The 16,211-nt window shown below is 41.6% G+C and overlaps 1 protein-coding gene across 1 annotated transcript in view; it reads right to left on the reverse strand.

Annotated features, from left to right (window-relative positions):
* Positions 1–5,856: 5,856 nt before the first annotated feature.
* LOC144785013 (organic solute transporter subunit alpha-like) overlaps positions 5,857–16,211 on the reverse strand; it is a 46,660-nt gene continuing 36,305 nt past the window's right edge. The window contains exons 5-7 of the mRNA XM_078664132.1: positions 14,674–14,785; positions 11,465–11,717; positions 5,857–8,685 (exon numbers count right to left, since the gene is read on the reverse strand). Coding sequence (XP_078520258.1) covers positions 8,123–8,685; positions 11,465–11,717; positions 14,674–14,785 — 928 coding nt within the window. The 3' untranslated portion in view covers positions 5,857–8,122. The remainder of the gene's footprint in view (positions 8,686–11,464; positions 11,718–14,673; positions 14,786–16,211) is intronic.

The following is a 16,211-nucleotide window of genomic DNA, read 5'->3' on the forward strand; positions in this document are numbered from 1 at the left end:
CATGACAGTCATTGGGAATTGCCAGGGAGTGAGCAAGTGGTATCCATTAAGTAGTTGGTTAACACAGACTGTAGTAGTAGTCGACTGTCAGTTGTTAAGATTTAAAAAAGTTACTACTTAGTGCTTTATGCAGAAGACGTAGAACACCAGTACAAGGTTGGAAAATCTCTTGAAACTCTACCACCGCCCAGCTGGAAGCGCTGCCTGGTATTACAAATATGAGGTTGTAACAGACTCCCTGAACCACAAAGCAGATGGAACGGTAGCAGTGGTTTTGTGATTAAGTAAGTTGCACCTCAGTGACAAGTGGAGGGATGCCAGATGTGGAAAATCAACCTTAATAAGAACATTTCTTGAAAGATTGCGTTGCACATTATAACTGTTCAGTATGGAAACGTAAGTTGATTGACGTAGGTCTCGATAAGCACCCCAGAGAATTGGTGCCTATTTATGGTACCTGCTGAAATCGAATATCGCTGGGTTCGAAATTCACCATGTAAGATATGTACCACCAATCGCGAGTTTACCCAAAAAATTGGCAAAAATACTAACTGCGGTGCTTCCTGCATCAAGATTGGCATGTACCAAGATTTTCCAGGCCCTTTGGCATGTTAAATTTAGGGAAAGTAAAATTAGATGTGGTTTACCAAAATTCTGAATTTCAATTGAAAAATCGCTTTCATTCTGTGCATCCTAACATGGTGCTTCATCAGACACTTCATAGCAGTTGTCATTGGAGCATGTGGCATCCGTGCAAGCAGTATTAGAACCCTACAGTCTGGAACCAGTATCAAGGCTGCTGTTTGCATGAATGCACCTCTGAACATACTGATCACACACACCTGTGGAGTTTCACTGATGGTTACATTCAGTGCTTTAAATGGGCGAAAATAAATGTAGGTACTCATTAAAATAGAGGTGTGGCAAGTGGGTGGGGCTAGTGGGGGGGTTAAGGGCAACATATGATCATACATAATGACTTCTGTACCAGTTGCAGCACACTAATCCTTGTGGGTTCCATAGCAGCGTGCTACTCGCCAGAAAAGCGCTTCAAACCCCATCGGGGGTAGCAAGCGCTATATAAATACAAACCTCTTTCCCTCTTCTATCCCACCACCTACCCTTCTCTATCCAAATAACTGAATAGCATATGCACTACTCAAATTACTTCATATTTCACTATACTAATTTTCAACACTAATCCTTTATGGGTTTCCAGAGTAGCGTGCTACTGCCCAAAAATAAAATAAAAGGCGCTTCAACACCCCATCAGGGGTAACAATCGCTATATAAATACAAACCTAATTTCCTCTTCTATCCTTCCGCTATCCTTCTTAATCCAAATATCTGACTAACCTATCCACCACTTTAATTATTTTCATATTTCACTATACTAATTCTACACTATCCTTTATGGGTCCCGGAGTAGCATGCTACTCGCCGAAAAAGCGCTTTGACGCCTCGTCAGGGGTAGTAAGCACTATATAGATGCAATTACAATACGTATTAAAACACATGAGAAATGTGTTTATGCCAAAAAAAATAGATTATAGATTAACTCATTACACAAAATGAAAGTCATGATGGCACTTTCACCCGAATGGTCGCTGCTCACCTGATTGACAGTGCAGGGTCTGTCTAGAGACCCTATCATGTTAATCACATCGTGACACAAGCCCTCACCTCCCTGCAGTTTGGGGACATTCAAATTGGCGCTGCTGGAATCTTTGCCAGCAACTCTGCAAAAGGCTGCTTCAGTCTAGTTCATTACAAGCTCCTCGGAAGCAGAGAGGCCTCTGCCCTGGAGGAGAAACCTAACCTGAGCCTGCTGTGCCATGGACCAGGGTACCGGTACTCTCCCTAGCTACAGAGAAGTGCTGGTACTGACGGCAAAATTCTTTAGAAGTGGTTAGAGTATCCATCAGAATGACCATCACTGAAAGTAAATAACTTGTTCTTACCATTGACACCAATTATTTATTCCATATAAAGATTGGACTTTAATACATTAGTATAGACTCCAAAGAGGTCTCGTCAAACAGCCTGCTTTACATTTTTAACATATCAACAACCTTTAAAGCTTCAACTGGAAAGAAACCAACCAATGCAGTCAAAGCAAATTATCCCTGTTAAAAGCAGTTAGGACAACAAATACAATTATTCTGTAGTTATTTTATTCTTAACAAGGTTTTTAAATACATAAAAAGCATTTTTTGAATTTTCTCTTTTTTTTAAAGTAAATATGAACTCAAACTCAAAATAAAATTTGGCATACGCTTTGTGGCGGTAATGTAGAATATGAATATTACGAAGAAGGATTCTCGTATATATATCTGTAGAGGATTGAGCAAGCAATCTGAGGGGAATCTGCAAAAAAATTGCTTCCTCGTTTGATAAAGGAATGTAGAAAGGATTCCCATTCCCGCGTCGCGACCTTTTCCGTATCTCTCCTATACAATGGTTCTCCCGCACACCAGGAACGCATCTGACATTCACAGAGTAAGTGTACAATTTTGTCCCACAGTAGAACCAGACTCAAGGATCACTGTTACAGAAAAAAGTATCTTTATGGATAAAAAATGACAACTCAAAATTGTAATAGCATGGGATCGTAGAGGTGCCTCGTGTCGGAAATCCATGCTCTAAGAGGTACTGAAGAAATCCATCGATGGCAAAGGCGCGCCTGGGTCTTAGTGAGGAAAGTTGGAAATTATTCCTGATCAAGACCAGTCACGAGGAAGGATCCAGGCTGAAGATTAATTCTGCAGCTCAAGGATGAGATGGAAGATGGTTGTCCATGGTGGATACAGGAGATCTTCAGGGACCTCAGGCTGCACTTCATTCTCCAACAAACTTGAGTTAGCACCAAAGTTACAACTTTTTAGGAAAAGGGAGACAGTATGCAATTCATCTGCACAATATCAAAATACAGTGTTCGGTCTGACAAAGTGAAAAATAAACTGTACATAAGTGAGAACACACAAACTCTGCTTATTCCTTTGTTGACATATGTATAAAAGCAGATGTATTTTTGGATGCAATACAGCAAATGAGTGAGATGGCCTAATAAGTAACCACAGGGGGACTAAAGGCACCAGTAATTGAAAGCAGTGTTTTTGTTGTCCCCCCTGGCTTTTTTTTCCAGTGACCTGCTCATGACATTCATTGTAGCAGTGAAGATGGTAGAAATAACTTCAACTTGCAGGTTCTTGTAGCCTGTAAAACTGTTAGCATTTCTAGTTGCCTGGCTCTGCATCCTTCCGATTGGCCCGAAAGTGCCTGACGGATGCCGCTGTTGCACCCTGTCAGTTTTACCAACCATAGAGTTAGTCGGAAAGGGTGAGTGTGCTCTGACTGTAGCAGGAACCAGAACAAAGCTCATATATCTCCCCTTAAACCCTGACACCCTCAATCCATTACAAGCTCAATGAATGTGGTCATACATTAATGGCTGTAGGGACCTGGAGGTGCTCTTATAACACATAAAAGTGTGCCCTAGATATGAGTTGATACATGCAGTGGGTGTCTCCAATTGTTTAAGAAATGACCTTGTTTGTTTTAATTGAAAAATGTAACGCGGCCTGTCTGTAACATTGACGTAAACATCAATGCTCACTACGTACAATATAGCCTAGTCGGGGTCAGAGTATTTTTCTGGCTGGAATTTCTGATGAGTTTAACATCCTCTTGTGTTGCATAACTTTAGCATAAACAATCATAAGGCACAAAATGTACAATAAATTACCAAATACATACATATTACCTCCCCATCCACATTCCTTGTCCCATTCCTTACTTCATCCAGTTGTGAAGCCCCCACCTCACTGTGAGCATCTCTTTCCAAGCACCTGTCTTCCCTTTTCACTGACAAATGACAAATCTCCTTTACTATGTAATGGCTATGATGTCATAAATATTCCTATTTTTACTTGCATGCTTCTTTTTGCTTGCTCTTTCTTATTACAGTGAAAGGCATGCATAAACTTGAATTTTTTAAGCAGTCTGATGAAGGCCTGTGGTTTGGAGGTGACGCTTATTACGGATATACGGGTCTCCTGCCCGCAATGTTTAAGACATGTTCCAAAAGTAATAGGAGCGCGCATCAGCCTGCGGTTTCAGGAGTGATTCAAGTGGTGCATCGTCTCATGAGTAAAGGAATTTGCTGACCATGAGGTAAGCGGTGCACTGGCCCATGGGTATGTGGTTAGCAGATGAGCGTTGGGGTGGCTTTAGTTTTGAAGGTCCTGCTTGGGTCTAAGTGAGGTTCTGGTTTGAAAGCTAATCAACAAGAGACACACTTGTATTGTAATTAATTTATAAATGTATTAGTGTTGCAAGGTGTGAGATATCTACATGTGTTGTTGCTTGTGTGATAAAGTATTAAGAGAGTGAGGTTTTGCACTTCACCCAGATAATGATGATTAAAATTATTTCTATTATTACCCTTGAAAAGTCTTAACCTGGTTTTACATGGTGATCTAAGTCTTTCATGCAGCCAGCAGGTCACATTACAGGAAGTGTCTTTTCAAGCTAAACAAAACTCAGTTTTTACCTTGTGGGTTTTTAGGTACCTGCCTACTTACACAAAAATTAGTTATTTAAAGTTGGGTATAGGAGGTTCCATAGGCCTTCCTCTTTTTATTCTTCATGTTTACTAGTTTGTAGCATGTTAACTGCAGTGGTGACTCGAGCAAAGTGCCTGGCTGATATCACTTATGATCATGTTAAACCTTCCTGAATGACTGCACGTGGGCTAGTGGCTGCCAGAAGACAACTGTGTGTAAGAAGCTGGAGTGTAGATAGGACCTTAGAACACTTGTTTGTTAAAGATGCCCTTTCAAGTGATTAACAGATTGGCAAAAAGCTTGAGTGTGTGTATCGCAAATCTTTCGAAAATCATAAACGCACTCAGCTTTTTATTTATCAGTCCAGGTATTATAACAGAAATAGATAGGAAGCCTTAGGATCTTTTAAGGCATAAGAGCCATGAACCATCATCAAATAGAACTTGCTTTGGACCCAGACAATAGAACAGTGCATTCAAAACCTCTTACGAGCATATAGGTAATCAGCGTCAGTGTTCCAGAAAATTCCAGCATGCAGAGGTCTCCACAGAAAGTAGGAGGCCAACTAATTCTGTTAATCCTTATCGATTACAGTATAAAATATAGTGAATAGATGACATGACCCTTCCCATGCCCAATTTTCTGGCAGAAGTTTGTTACTTTTTAAAAAATATATAAAAGAGTTGTGATTGTACGATAAATAACAACATGTATAAGACAATGGATGAAATAAGAATGTGTGTGCAAAATTTGCAATAAAAATATTTATCTTTTTTTTTTTTTTTAAAGTCTGTTATCCTTGTAGTACCCTGGACACTTTTGACTAGGGGCCCACTCGTTCACCATAACTTACAACATTCGAAGCTGGCTTCTCAGGAGTTCGAGTCCATGATCCTTATGACAAAGACCTGTAGGTACAGCTTCAGTTACGGTTGACTTGTCAAGATGTAGAGAAGGGAGTTCTTTTGATATCTCATTCCCCAAAAGCAATAACAACAGATCCCAGCAAGAGAGTTTGGGGGGACAGTGCTGTGTTCAATGACAACCCAGGGTTGTTAATTAGCTCCTCAATGATTACCACACCTCAACTTGCAGGAAATTGACAGCTGTTGGAAGGGCCTGTAAAAGCTTTTGAGAGAGGTTTGGGGAACAGCAGTTATACGAATGGGCAATTTTGCCAATGTGTCTTACTTAAACAGTTTGGGATAAGGTTGCTGTTCCAGAACAAAGTGGTAGAAAATATTCTGATACAGGCAGAAAAAAATATTGTATGCATTAGGGCAATTTATACTGGGGGGGGACAATGTTGTAGCATAACTCTGAGCAGAGTGTTTCATTGATCTCAAAATCGCAGACTGTCAACGCACACATTTCAAAATATTTGCAGTATATTGGGTACTCAACGTTAGACCATTTTGCAGATGATCAGAATGTCCTACTTCTCATGTGTTTTCCCATTTGCAGAAACCATTAATGATGGGGTTGATGCATTAACAACCAGGTGGCAAAACTCTCTGTTGTATGCCTTCCCACTCATCCCTCTGAGTTCTTGATTAATCTCAAAGGGGATTAAGCAGAGTTACATTTTGTGTCACTAAAGGTGGTAGTCTTGGTAAATATCACTATTGTAAAGCGGTTAGGAGAAAAACTGCATTCCTTGATGGGTTACTCTCCATATCGAAGGATTTTTGATGATCGAATTCTTTTAAGGTTCGGTCCAAACTTTGTTCCGAAAGTGACTTCCTTTTTTTCACAGAACCCAGGATATAGTTCTTTTTGAGTACTAATTCAGTTATCCAAACCCAATGGCTTACTGCATTCAATAGATGTGGTTAGTTGAGCTTAGATTTCTTTAACCAGGGTGGAAGAATTCAGAAGGTATGATTTTTGTTTATTGTTGATCAATGTTGGACAATCTAATAGAGGTTTTAAATCGTTAATGTCTACTTTGAGTTGTTGGGGTAAGGCGGTAATGTCTACTGCATATTTGAACTCAGGATCTTCTCTTCCAGGTTCTGTCCAAGCCAGTTCCACTAAAGGAATGGCCACCCTCTGGGAAGAATGGGGCAGAACCTCTATCACAGACATTTGCAGTGCTGCAAGTTGTGCAAGACTGTCTCTGTTGATTAAACACTATAGGTTGAATTTAGCCCAAGGAACTGAACTGGAATTTGGTACAAAACCTTTGAATGTAAATGATGTACCTTGGTGATCTGATATTAAATATTTTTTTCTTTTCTATTTATATGTCCATTTAAAAAGCCATGTAGCTTTGGAATGTGTGCATCATGTAAGGAATGGGATATACAATGTGGATGAAGAGGTAATGTCTAGATTACGTACCTATAATCTTTATTACTCTGATTCCACACCCCTAGTCTCAGTACTTACATTCCCACCCTCCCATCTAGAGTATTGTCAGTGGTGTTTGAGGCTTGGAGACGATAGGAAGTCTTGGTGAATATACCCTTTACACAGTGAAGTGGTAGTACATCTGGAAGCAAAAAGGGAAGACAGATGCCTGGAAAGAGGGCCTCACAACTGCATTAAGGTCTGGAAAGAGGAATCAGTGTAATTAAGATTACTGGTAAGTAAGCAGTAAATTTTTCAGTTAACTGTATCTCCCAGGATCACACATTTGAGGTTGTGTACATCCTCCATTGGGCATCAGAGCAATGGGGCTTATTCAGAGCTTCAATTGTCCTAATCTGTCAGCATTAGGAATAGCTAGGAATTGGTTAAGCAGGGCCTCTTCGCCTCTGTCCTGCGCATCGTGATGGATACGAATGGGTAATAAGAGAAGTAACAGGGGCAGAGAGTAGGCATCTAAGACTTCCCATTCATGCTGTTGGTGTCTGTTAGGTAATACATCCGCCTGCAAAGTGTTAGGCTGATGACTTTTCCTGTTACCTTTGCCAACTGAGTAAGTAAAAAACCACGATAAAAACAAGGATAGAGGAAGGCTTGCTAGTCAGAGCTTGGGCATGGATATAACAGAAATTGCAATGGAGTGTATTCATAGACTGCACAAAGAGTGTACACTCAACATCTAAGTGTGAGTGTTGAAGACGGAGTGCTACAAGTAGGAAGGTGACTGAGATGTCCGTGAACACTCGGTTGAGAGGCACTCATAGGAGTAAGGGGTTCTTCCCCAAGGTGTCCACCAACACCAGAGAGGTTAAGAAAAAAGGCTGAGGATATACCAAGGTAGCTTTGAAGCATGTCAAAAGAGTGGTCATTGTGACGGATCATCTCTGCTAGGCGCATAGAGGATAGTATTGAGTCCCATGGAGTGTCATAGTGGTTTGTGATTGTTGAGGACGATATGGTTGAAGCAAAAGGTGATCATGGTGGCCAAGTGTACAAGCAATTTATGAGTGCTGAGTAGAGCAGAGTGTTCAAAGGTTTTTTTAGTGCTTAGTGTTTGTTTAGAGAAGTGTTTATCAAGCATTTCTGTTTATACAAAGTACAATGTGTTTGTTGGTAAACAGTATACTCATTCAGTGATGGCGAATGTTCTTTTTCTCCGCCATGTTGCCTCAAGCTTCCCCTTTCTGTTAGACCACGGTGGCCTCATTGGCATTTACGTAGTTAATCTGTGCACAGACCTGGATGTTATTGGCTCCCTTCTCAGTAGTGTCACTTGTTGATGCCGCTGTTTCACTACTCCCTTTCTGTTGCTGCTCTACCTTGGAGGATGCATTCGCTACACTGAGATTGTTCATCTCCATGATCGGACTTCCGAGTGGACGTCTCATTTTACCCTTGGCCCAGCCCTGCTCCTCTGGGGATTGGCTGCCGGCGTACCTTCCATTCCCCATGCCCTGGACAGAGCCAAAGTCAAATTTGTCGAGTGGCGTGTGCTCAATGTGGCACAGGCTATCTTCGCTGTCGCTGAAGTAGCCTGGGTTTGTCCCCATCCACAGGTCATCGGTCTCAGGGTAGCCGGGAGGGCTATACTGTTGTGCTGGCTCAGTCTGTGAAGCCTTGTTCTTGCCTGGCAGGGCTGGATGAATGTCGGTGCCGTCTCTCTCCACGCAGGGCTCCACCCTCCGGAAACAGTAACGTGCATACAGGCCGATGAAAAACATCTCCATGGTCAACGAGTAATAAAATATTGCTGCAAAGTAGAGACAACAGATTTAAACTCAGAATGGTTCAGAAACTTGCACAACCGTAGCTCAAAAAAAGGCGCTTGTGTTGTGTCATAATCACAAGCCACGGCTAACTATTGCACTGATACATAGTGTTATACAAACCCAGGTTATGGCGGTGCTTCAGGAGGTGTTATCAGTAGCCCCTTACTAAAGGGATCTTTGTTGAATTTCTGGGGGGAGCCCTGTCACCATCCTCCTCACTTTAGGGTCTGGGTCTCCATCCGCCACCCACAAGAGTGCAGGCAGTGCACTCCCACTGTCTAGGGAAGCTGTCTTCACCCTCAATCTTGTGCCAGGCTAAACCAGGGGCATCCTAGATGCATTATTTTTTGCTCTGTATTTAATACTGTAAGCCATGCTTGACGACGAACATCACAAGACATCTGCTCCAGCACGTGCAGAATTGTCTTTCACTGGTTACGTCCAACCATTACTTTACGCTTCCAACCCCTGAGCTGATCAGCTCTCCTTGCTGAAGTGGTGGTCTAGTTGTAGCCCAGCAGTGGACAGACAGTTCACCTGGTCATAGGGCCTATCAAACGTATCTAATATGGCCCTATCTTCACATGCAAACAATCTTGTTTCTTTCAGTAGTCTTGCATCCTCAAATCTAATGATATCTCAAAAGCATCCTTTATATTCTAAAACCCAGCATGAAAAATTAGCCTTTACTTACAACGTATGATTGTCACTTCTCCTTGCCTCCTCTCTGTGAGCACAATTTCTCTGGTTCACATGCACTTTTTCCTTAATCACTATTAATGTATTCCTGCAAATAGCCCACAACTAATTTAAAAGATGACAACCTCTACTCTTTTTTAACCGTCAAACCCCTACACCTAAGAGTACTGAATCTCCTCTCACTTACCCGTCAACACCACCAAACACCTACATAAACTCACATACCCCACTCTTACTAAAGATCACTCCTATTCCTAATAATTTAATCTATCACAAATAAACCAGAGTGAATGTATGGAAAGGTATGTTGAGAGCACAAAACTAATCTCAGTAACCAACAAAAACCTATAGCCACTGGACTAACCACTAACCTTGTGTTCTGGAGTATAGTGCTGCGCGGTGTAAGACACTTCACTTCCTCCGTAGGCGTAGTGAGCGATATAGAAATGCAACTACAATACAGTACGATTAATGCTGTATTGGCATATATACCAGCCTACCAGGGATACTGCTCAAGTACGAAAGCCTTTCAGAAGTGCTCAGCGATGCTCATGAAGGCCATCTCTTCTCTTTGTGACAACAGACAGCTCCCTGCACCATGATGCTGCTCAGGGTGCCATGGCTGTACTTTGAGGTGATCAGACAGCACACATGTGCTGTAGCAATATTTTACACAGTGCGTGTTCTTCCAACCCAGAAGGAGAACCTATCTTTGGAATCTAAGCTGACCATGAAAGGTGCAAGGAAAAGCAAGTCCACTGTGGCCTAGAATGAGGTCATGGGGGCTTGCAGGGCTGAATCATGGCAACTAACTTCACTCAGAAAGCTGCAGCCTACCTTGCAGCTCAGCGGGGAAAAGCCCGAGTGGCTGAACGGTAGGACCAGCTCCCGCACTAACCACAAACTCAAGTGTGTTTGAGAAGCAGGGGCGGTCCAATAGGGATCTCTAGATGGACAATGATTTGGTCTAAAGTTTAAGAGCCTGATTCACAAAGGTGACATATTTTGTGGAGTAATTTATACTTTGGAGTAACTTTACTACTTTTTTGTATTCACAAATTCTGAGCGTAAATTTACTACAAAAGTGTAAGTTACATGTCTCCACCTCGGGAGTACAGCAACTGGCTTAATCTAGTGTCGGTGGGTGATTGCCCGCCCTAAACTCCTCTTGTGCCCTCCCTAAACCACACTCACTCCTCCCTAATGCCATCCCCTTTTGGAGTAAGTCTGCCCCTTTTAAAAGTCACTCTTTTGTGTCCCACCCACATTTACTCCTAATACTTATATTTAAGTGTGCGAAGTCCACACATTATAGGTAATTGTGAAGGCCTAAACTCTGCAGGTAGGTGATGAATAGCACTTTGTTTTGTTCTAATAAAAAACATACTACAAACTGCAGTTTGTGAATCAGGCCCAAAGAACCGATTTTTTAAAAAAGTGTAAAAAACATTAGTTTTCCACTCCTGCTTTAAAGTACTTTGACAGTTTTTGGAAAATCACATGTTCCCAGGTCCGCTTGATAAACTGCATCAGTCACAGTTTTCGATGCGTAATCCTGGGAACCCCATGTGACTTTTGTCGCAAGGTCATTCCCCCAATATGTTTTTCTACAACGAGAAAGGCAGTCTTGATATGGAACTTCCCATTTTTTCTTGTTTTCCTTTCACAGGTATACCATTTTTCCAGAGTAGAAACTCATTCTCCTATACCCATGACGTGGTCCTTTCACCGTCCCCTCCTGGAAAGGAATTTAGTCCATCTCATAACTGGCCATTTCCAGAGTCACAGATGAGTTTGTCAGCAGTCCTGCCTCCTCACTATGATGAGGAGGAGGTAAAGAGTGGGGTGTGGCCTCTTTGATTGGGGAGCTGTGACTGCACCTTCTAGCTCTTACAAACAGTAGGTGAATCCTCATCTTGCAGACATCCCTGTGGGTGGGGGGGATATCTGCAGTGCCGCGGCACTGGATCATCTAGAGATTAGTCCCCCTCAGGGATTGGTCTTTGCAGCTTCCTCCACTGAGAGGACCCTTTGACCAGAAGAGAGGAGTTAGCCACTTACTCTGAGAGCGGACCTGCACGGAGAAGGGCGGGCGGCAGGGGATGGCCCCCAGCGCCCCCATGGTCTCCAGGATGCCGCTCTGTAGGCCGCAGAGCACCAGCACGAGGATGATGCATATGAACTTGGAGCGCATGTTGTGGCCCTGCAGGGCGCTCCGCGTTGCCTTGTAGAAGAGCAGGTATCCGTAGAAGGACAAGAAGGTGGAGAGGCCGATGATGGCGTTCACGTAGGAGTTGGGGTTGGTGTAGCCCACCTGCAGGGGACACAACGAACAAACACTTACATGGACATGCATGCATTTAACAGGACATGAGTGCAAATGACACAACTCTTTGAGCAGCAGGGTCAGATAGGGAGGAGTAGAGACCAGTTATCCAACAGGAGGCTCAGTGTACAAGCGAAGAAAGACAAAGGGGCCAATTCTTAAAGGTGTGTACAGAAATGAGGAATGAGAAGATCATATATTTCATATATTACATTCACTTGTGCGTAACTTGCGACCCACACTTATCTCACAATGCCTATACTTTGATTTGTATAAGTTTCACATAGAAGTTAGGATACAACTATTTTTACTTCCCAGCGCATGTGTATAGTTATTCTGGATAATTCAGAAACTTTATTTTTGAACGATTCACCTAATTCCCATTATGTTACAACTATGTCACTTGTTCCTGCACACATTTTGTTGATAATAAATTGATTGCTTTCCCTATTTGCCCCATTTACATCTATTCTAGTCTAGTCTTTTCTATTCTAATCTATTCTATTCTATTCCATTCTAGTCTTTTCTATTCTATTCTTGTATTTTCTATTCTATTCTAGTCTTTTCTGTTCTATTCTATTCTTTTCTATTCTATTCTATTCTTTTCTATTCTATTCTATTCTACTTTATACTATTCTATTCTACGTTTTCAAGTTCAAACGTTCATTCCTTTCTGCCTCAAGGTGCTATTGTATCAGAGCTTGAGGTATCATGCTCCTTATTAGAGTGTGAATTAACTTACAAACAACCAGGTTTTTACGTTTTACTCTGGAATTTCAGGTAATCCACTTTCATTTCAAGGATCTGGTGTAATGAGTTTATGGCCTCTGAAAGATCTGGTATCCCATTTAGCACATGAAATGTAAAGGATAGTACATAAATATCTAGACAATTGTCACAAATTCAACAAAAGGAAGTGTTTTACAACTTTTTGCCACAGGAATTCTGTCCCGCCCTCCGAGAAAATGCAATGCCTGTGACCGACAACTTGAAAAAGACCATGTATGAACCAGGAGTCAATGATGTCTCCAAACCTGCAGAGCACACGATCGAATATCTTAAGTCCATACAAGATGCCAGCAGCACCTTTGTTTTTTAGGAGTACCAGGTACCCAGCATTACATAAATCTACATTGTACTGTTTAAGCACATTTACAGCTACTACTCTTTGAAAAAAGAAAAATCTCAGAAGTTCACAAATGAAAAATACAAGCTTTCGACACGGCTGTCACTCGTGGATAGAAGGAGAGATTTGCATCAATCACAATGCCAAGGTTCCTCGCCACAAGGGCTTGAACGTAACTAGGACCTGTTGATTGGGACCATAGACCATGATCCAATCACACTGGAGGATTATTGGTGAGCTAAATTGAAGCATTCTGACTCTTCGACTAGTGAAAAGCGTCCACAACTAAAGGTGGCGAGGAGAACTGTTGTCCCAATGCCCTGAATATGAAAAAGGATCTGTGCATTATCTGCAAAGAAATAAAACTCAAAGAGCCATGAAGAAGATACCCAAGAGGTTTGTGATACAGATTAAATAAAGAGAAGATAAGGTTGATCCTTGGGAACACACACATACATGGGTCTAGAACAGGGGGGCTAAGCTCCCAATTGCATTATATAGGATCTAGCAGATAGGAATTACTTGATCCATCCAAAAGCATGGACTTTGGCAGGAATCTATGAAGGACATTGAATTAAGAGCTGGTAGTCTACAGGATTCGAGGGCAACTGAAAGAACAAGCAGTGGGCGGCCACTATCGTCATTCCCTATCATTTGTAAGTTGATGATTTCACAAGTGGCCCCCAAAGAGATCAGTCTCCAATTTGATCCCAGATCCAGGGTGGGTTTGAAGCAAAAGAAGCCTAGATTGCTGATTTTAGTTCCACTCAAACGAGAGTATTAAGAAGCTTCTAATGTAGAGGGTTCACTGCGTGTTCGCCTTCCAGCAATCATTTGAAGATTAAGTTAAATTAAGAGTACAAGGATCATTCGAGTTCCATATTTGTACTAAAAGACATCAATTTATTCAAGTCTGCCAGTACTAGAACATGTCATTTTCTTGAAAACTCAAATATTAGTCATTCCTGAGGGAAGATCTGATCATTCTAAAGGTATTTTAATTACCTTGTAGACTCAAATGTAATCTTCTCAACCTTCTGGTAAAAGAGTGATTCAGGTGAAGTTAACAGAGGGAAAATAGAGTTTCACACAATCTAATAAGAAGGAGTAGGCACTCTAATAAATCTATAGTGCACCGATTTGTGTGCTGTTTAATGTTATTAAAACATTTATGTGTGATTACTTTTATGTAAAATAAATATAGAAGAAAAGGCAGATTTATAAATGGCTGGTGGGAGGTGTACTGGGATGCACATCAGAGCTTGGACAAATAAGGAAGCATAAAAGTAAGGAGCAGAGTGCTTGAATTAACCGCAGCTAGTAGTAATTGCTCTGGGCCGCAATCCAGTCTTGTTGTTGCTGCAAGACCACTATGGATCTGAGAAATAAGTAAAATTTTAGGCCAGTCCCTTTGGTGGTCACTTCTGAAATTGATGAATTACGAATGATAGTTGATGATAGAGGCTGCCGGCTTCTTTAACTTGTCCAGCCCGAACTGCCAAGCCAGGAGCCAACTCCATACTTGTTTCAGCCTATTTAGGCTTCCTCAGTAATGTACATCTTGATTCCTACGGAAAAGTGAGCACAGGACCCAGGTGTCGGCATACCCGTCACACCTAGGTCGTCGCACTAAGGAAAACACAAAGGTGATGGGTGGAATGCTTGTATAAATCTCAGCCAGTGGTAATTAGGCTGGTCCGCATTCCAGACCATCAGATTAATATGTGCAACGCCCTGTTTTTGTCATAGAACAGTATATAAGGAGAAAGCGGCAAGAGAGATAGACAGAGGGTACCAGAAGAGAGGGGTGTTACTCACGTCTCCATAGTCGTACTTCTCGTCTGTCCAAAGGATGAGGTTGACGAAGAACAAGATTGTCCTGACAGCGGAGAGCTGGAACACAGCGATGGTCATCCACCTCATGGACACCCTGGTAACCACAAACAAAACATTATAAAACATGTATTAATGTTGCACCACCTTACAATATAGTATAAGTATTAAGCACAATTGTGTACAGTCCATCCAATAAATGTAATTCCTCCTTTTGGGATTTTTTGTATATTCTTCTTTTTATTTGATCAATCACAGCCAACGCGTTTCGTTCTGAAACCAGAACTTCTTCAAGGCATATAATGTACTTTACCGCAGGTACTGTCATGCAGTTAAATTTACTTCCTCCTCAAAACGCAAATTGGATCCCATATTTCATGCGGTCCCTTTCATAATATTCTGACAAGTTAAAGCCAATCCTGTTTTCTTTTTTCAATTTGTCCGTTTTTCACAAGGAACAACAATCTTCTTCACAAATATAAATTCCGAAGATGCAATCAAAAAGTGGTCTATATTCATTCCCAGACCCGGTGTATGTATAAAGCCTTAAGCGTGGGTCCGTATATCCAGCAATAACTCCTGTACGTTTGGATAAACCGCCAAATCCGCAGCCTCAACAAACATGATGACCGCTGTGAGCCAAGAACGAGGATCTTACATGGACCTTTTCCTCTCCCATCACCATCTCATCCCATGCCTTTCTCATTTCAGGAACCTCAGGGTTCACTTCAACAACCAGAGTTTATCACCCTTATGCATCTCAAAGCCACCTTTATCCACCTGCACCAACTCAACATCTGCACTGCGATCCCCACCTCAAATTTCGCTCTTCCTTGGTCACGCACTAACCCTCAGCAAACTGGGCAAACTCAGGAGGCCTTGTAAACCTAATCAAGGAGGAACGCTGGGATGCACAATAAGGTTCTAGATCAAAATCTGGAGGAAATCACACTGATGTTTCAAAACTTTATAGTTTCTTCTCCGTGACTTGGAGTCTCACTTTTTCGGGCAAGGGATGCTTCAATGTACTGCTTTTCTTATAAGGTTTATTTTGTATTATTCCCACCTGCTGACCACCCAGCCCCAAGCACAGTGCATCAGTAAACCTATTTTACTATGTTTTGCGACTAGTTACATTTATTTTAACAGAAATAATTTTGAATGTTTTTATTTTATTTATTTTTCAGTATTTTTTTGCAAAGTTTTGTCTGAAAGAAATATAAAATGTAGATAACTCATAGATAGTTTCTTAAATATCTCCCTCTCAGTATGTTGACCTCATCCTTTGACAAACACTTGCCACCAGATTTGCCAACAATGGAGTTAAATTTGTAAATGAACTCAGTTGATAAACGCGTGGGAAATGAGTTCAGCTAGATTTACAAAATAACTACAGATCAAAATTTTTGAAAGCTGGTATTTATGTAAGGTTGAGTTATTAAGAGCCTGTGTTTTTGCAGATGTGTTTGTAGTCTTTAGTTCCATGTGGAACTCCTGCTGTAGGTGTGAAGCCCCATTATCTA

The sequence above is a fragment of the Lissotriton helveticus genome, chromosome 10 (genome assembly GCF_964261635.1).
Source record: "Lissotriton helveticus chromosome 10, aLisHel1.1, whole genome shotgun sequence".
In the NCBI taxonomy this organism is placed as follows: Eukaryota; Metazoa; Chordata; class Amphibia; order Caudata; family Salamandridae; genus Lissotriton; species Lissotriton helveticus.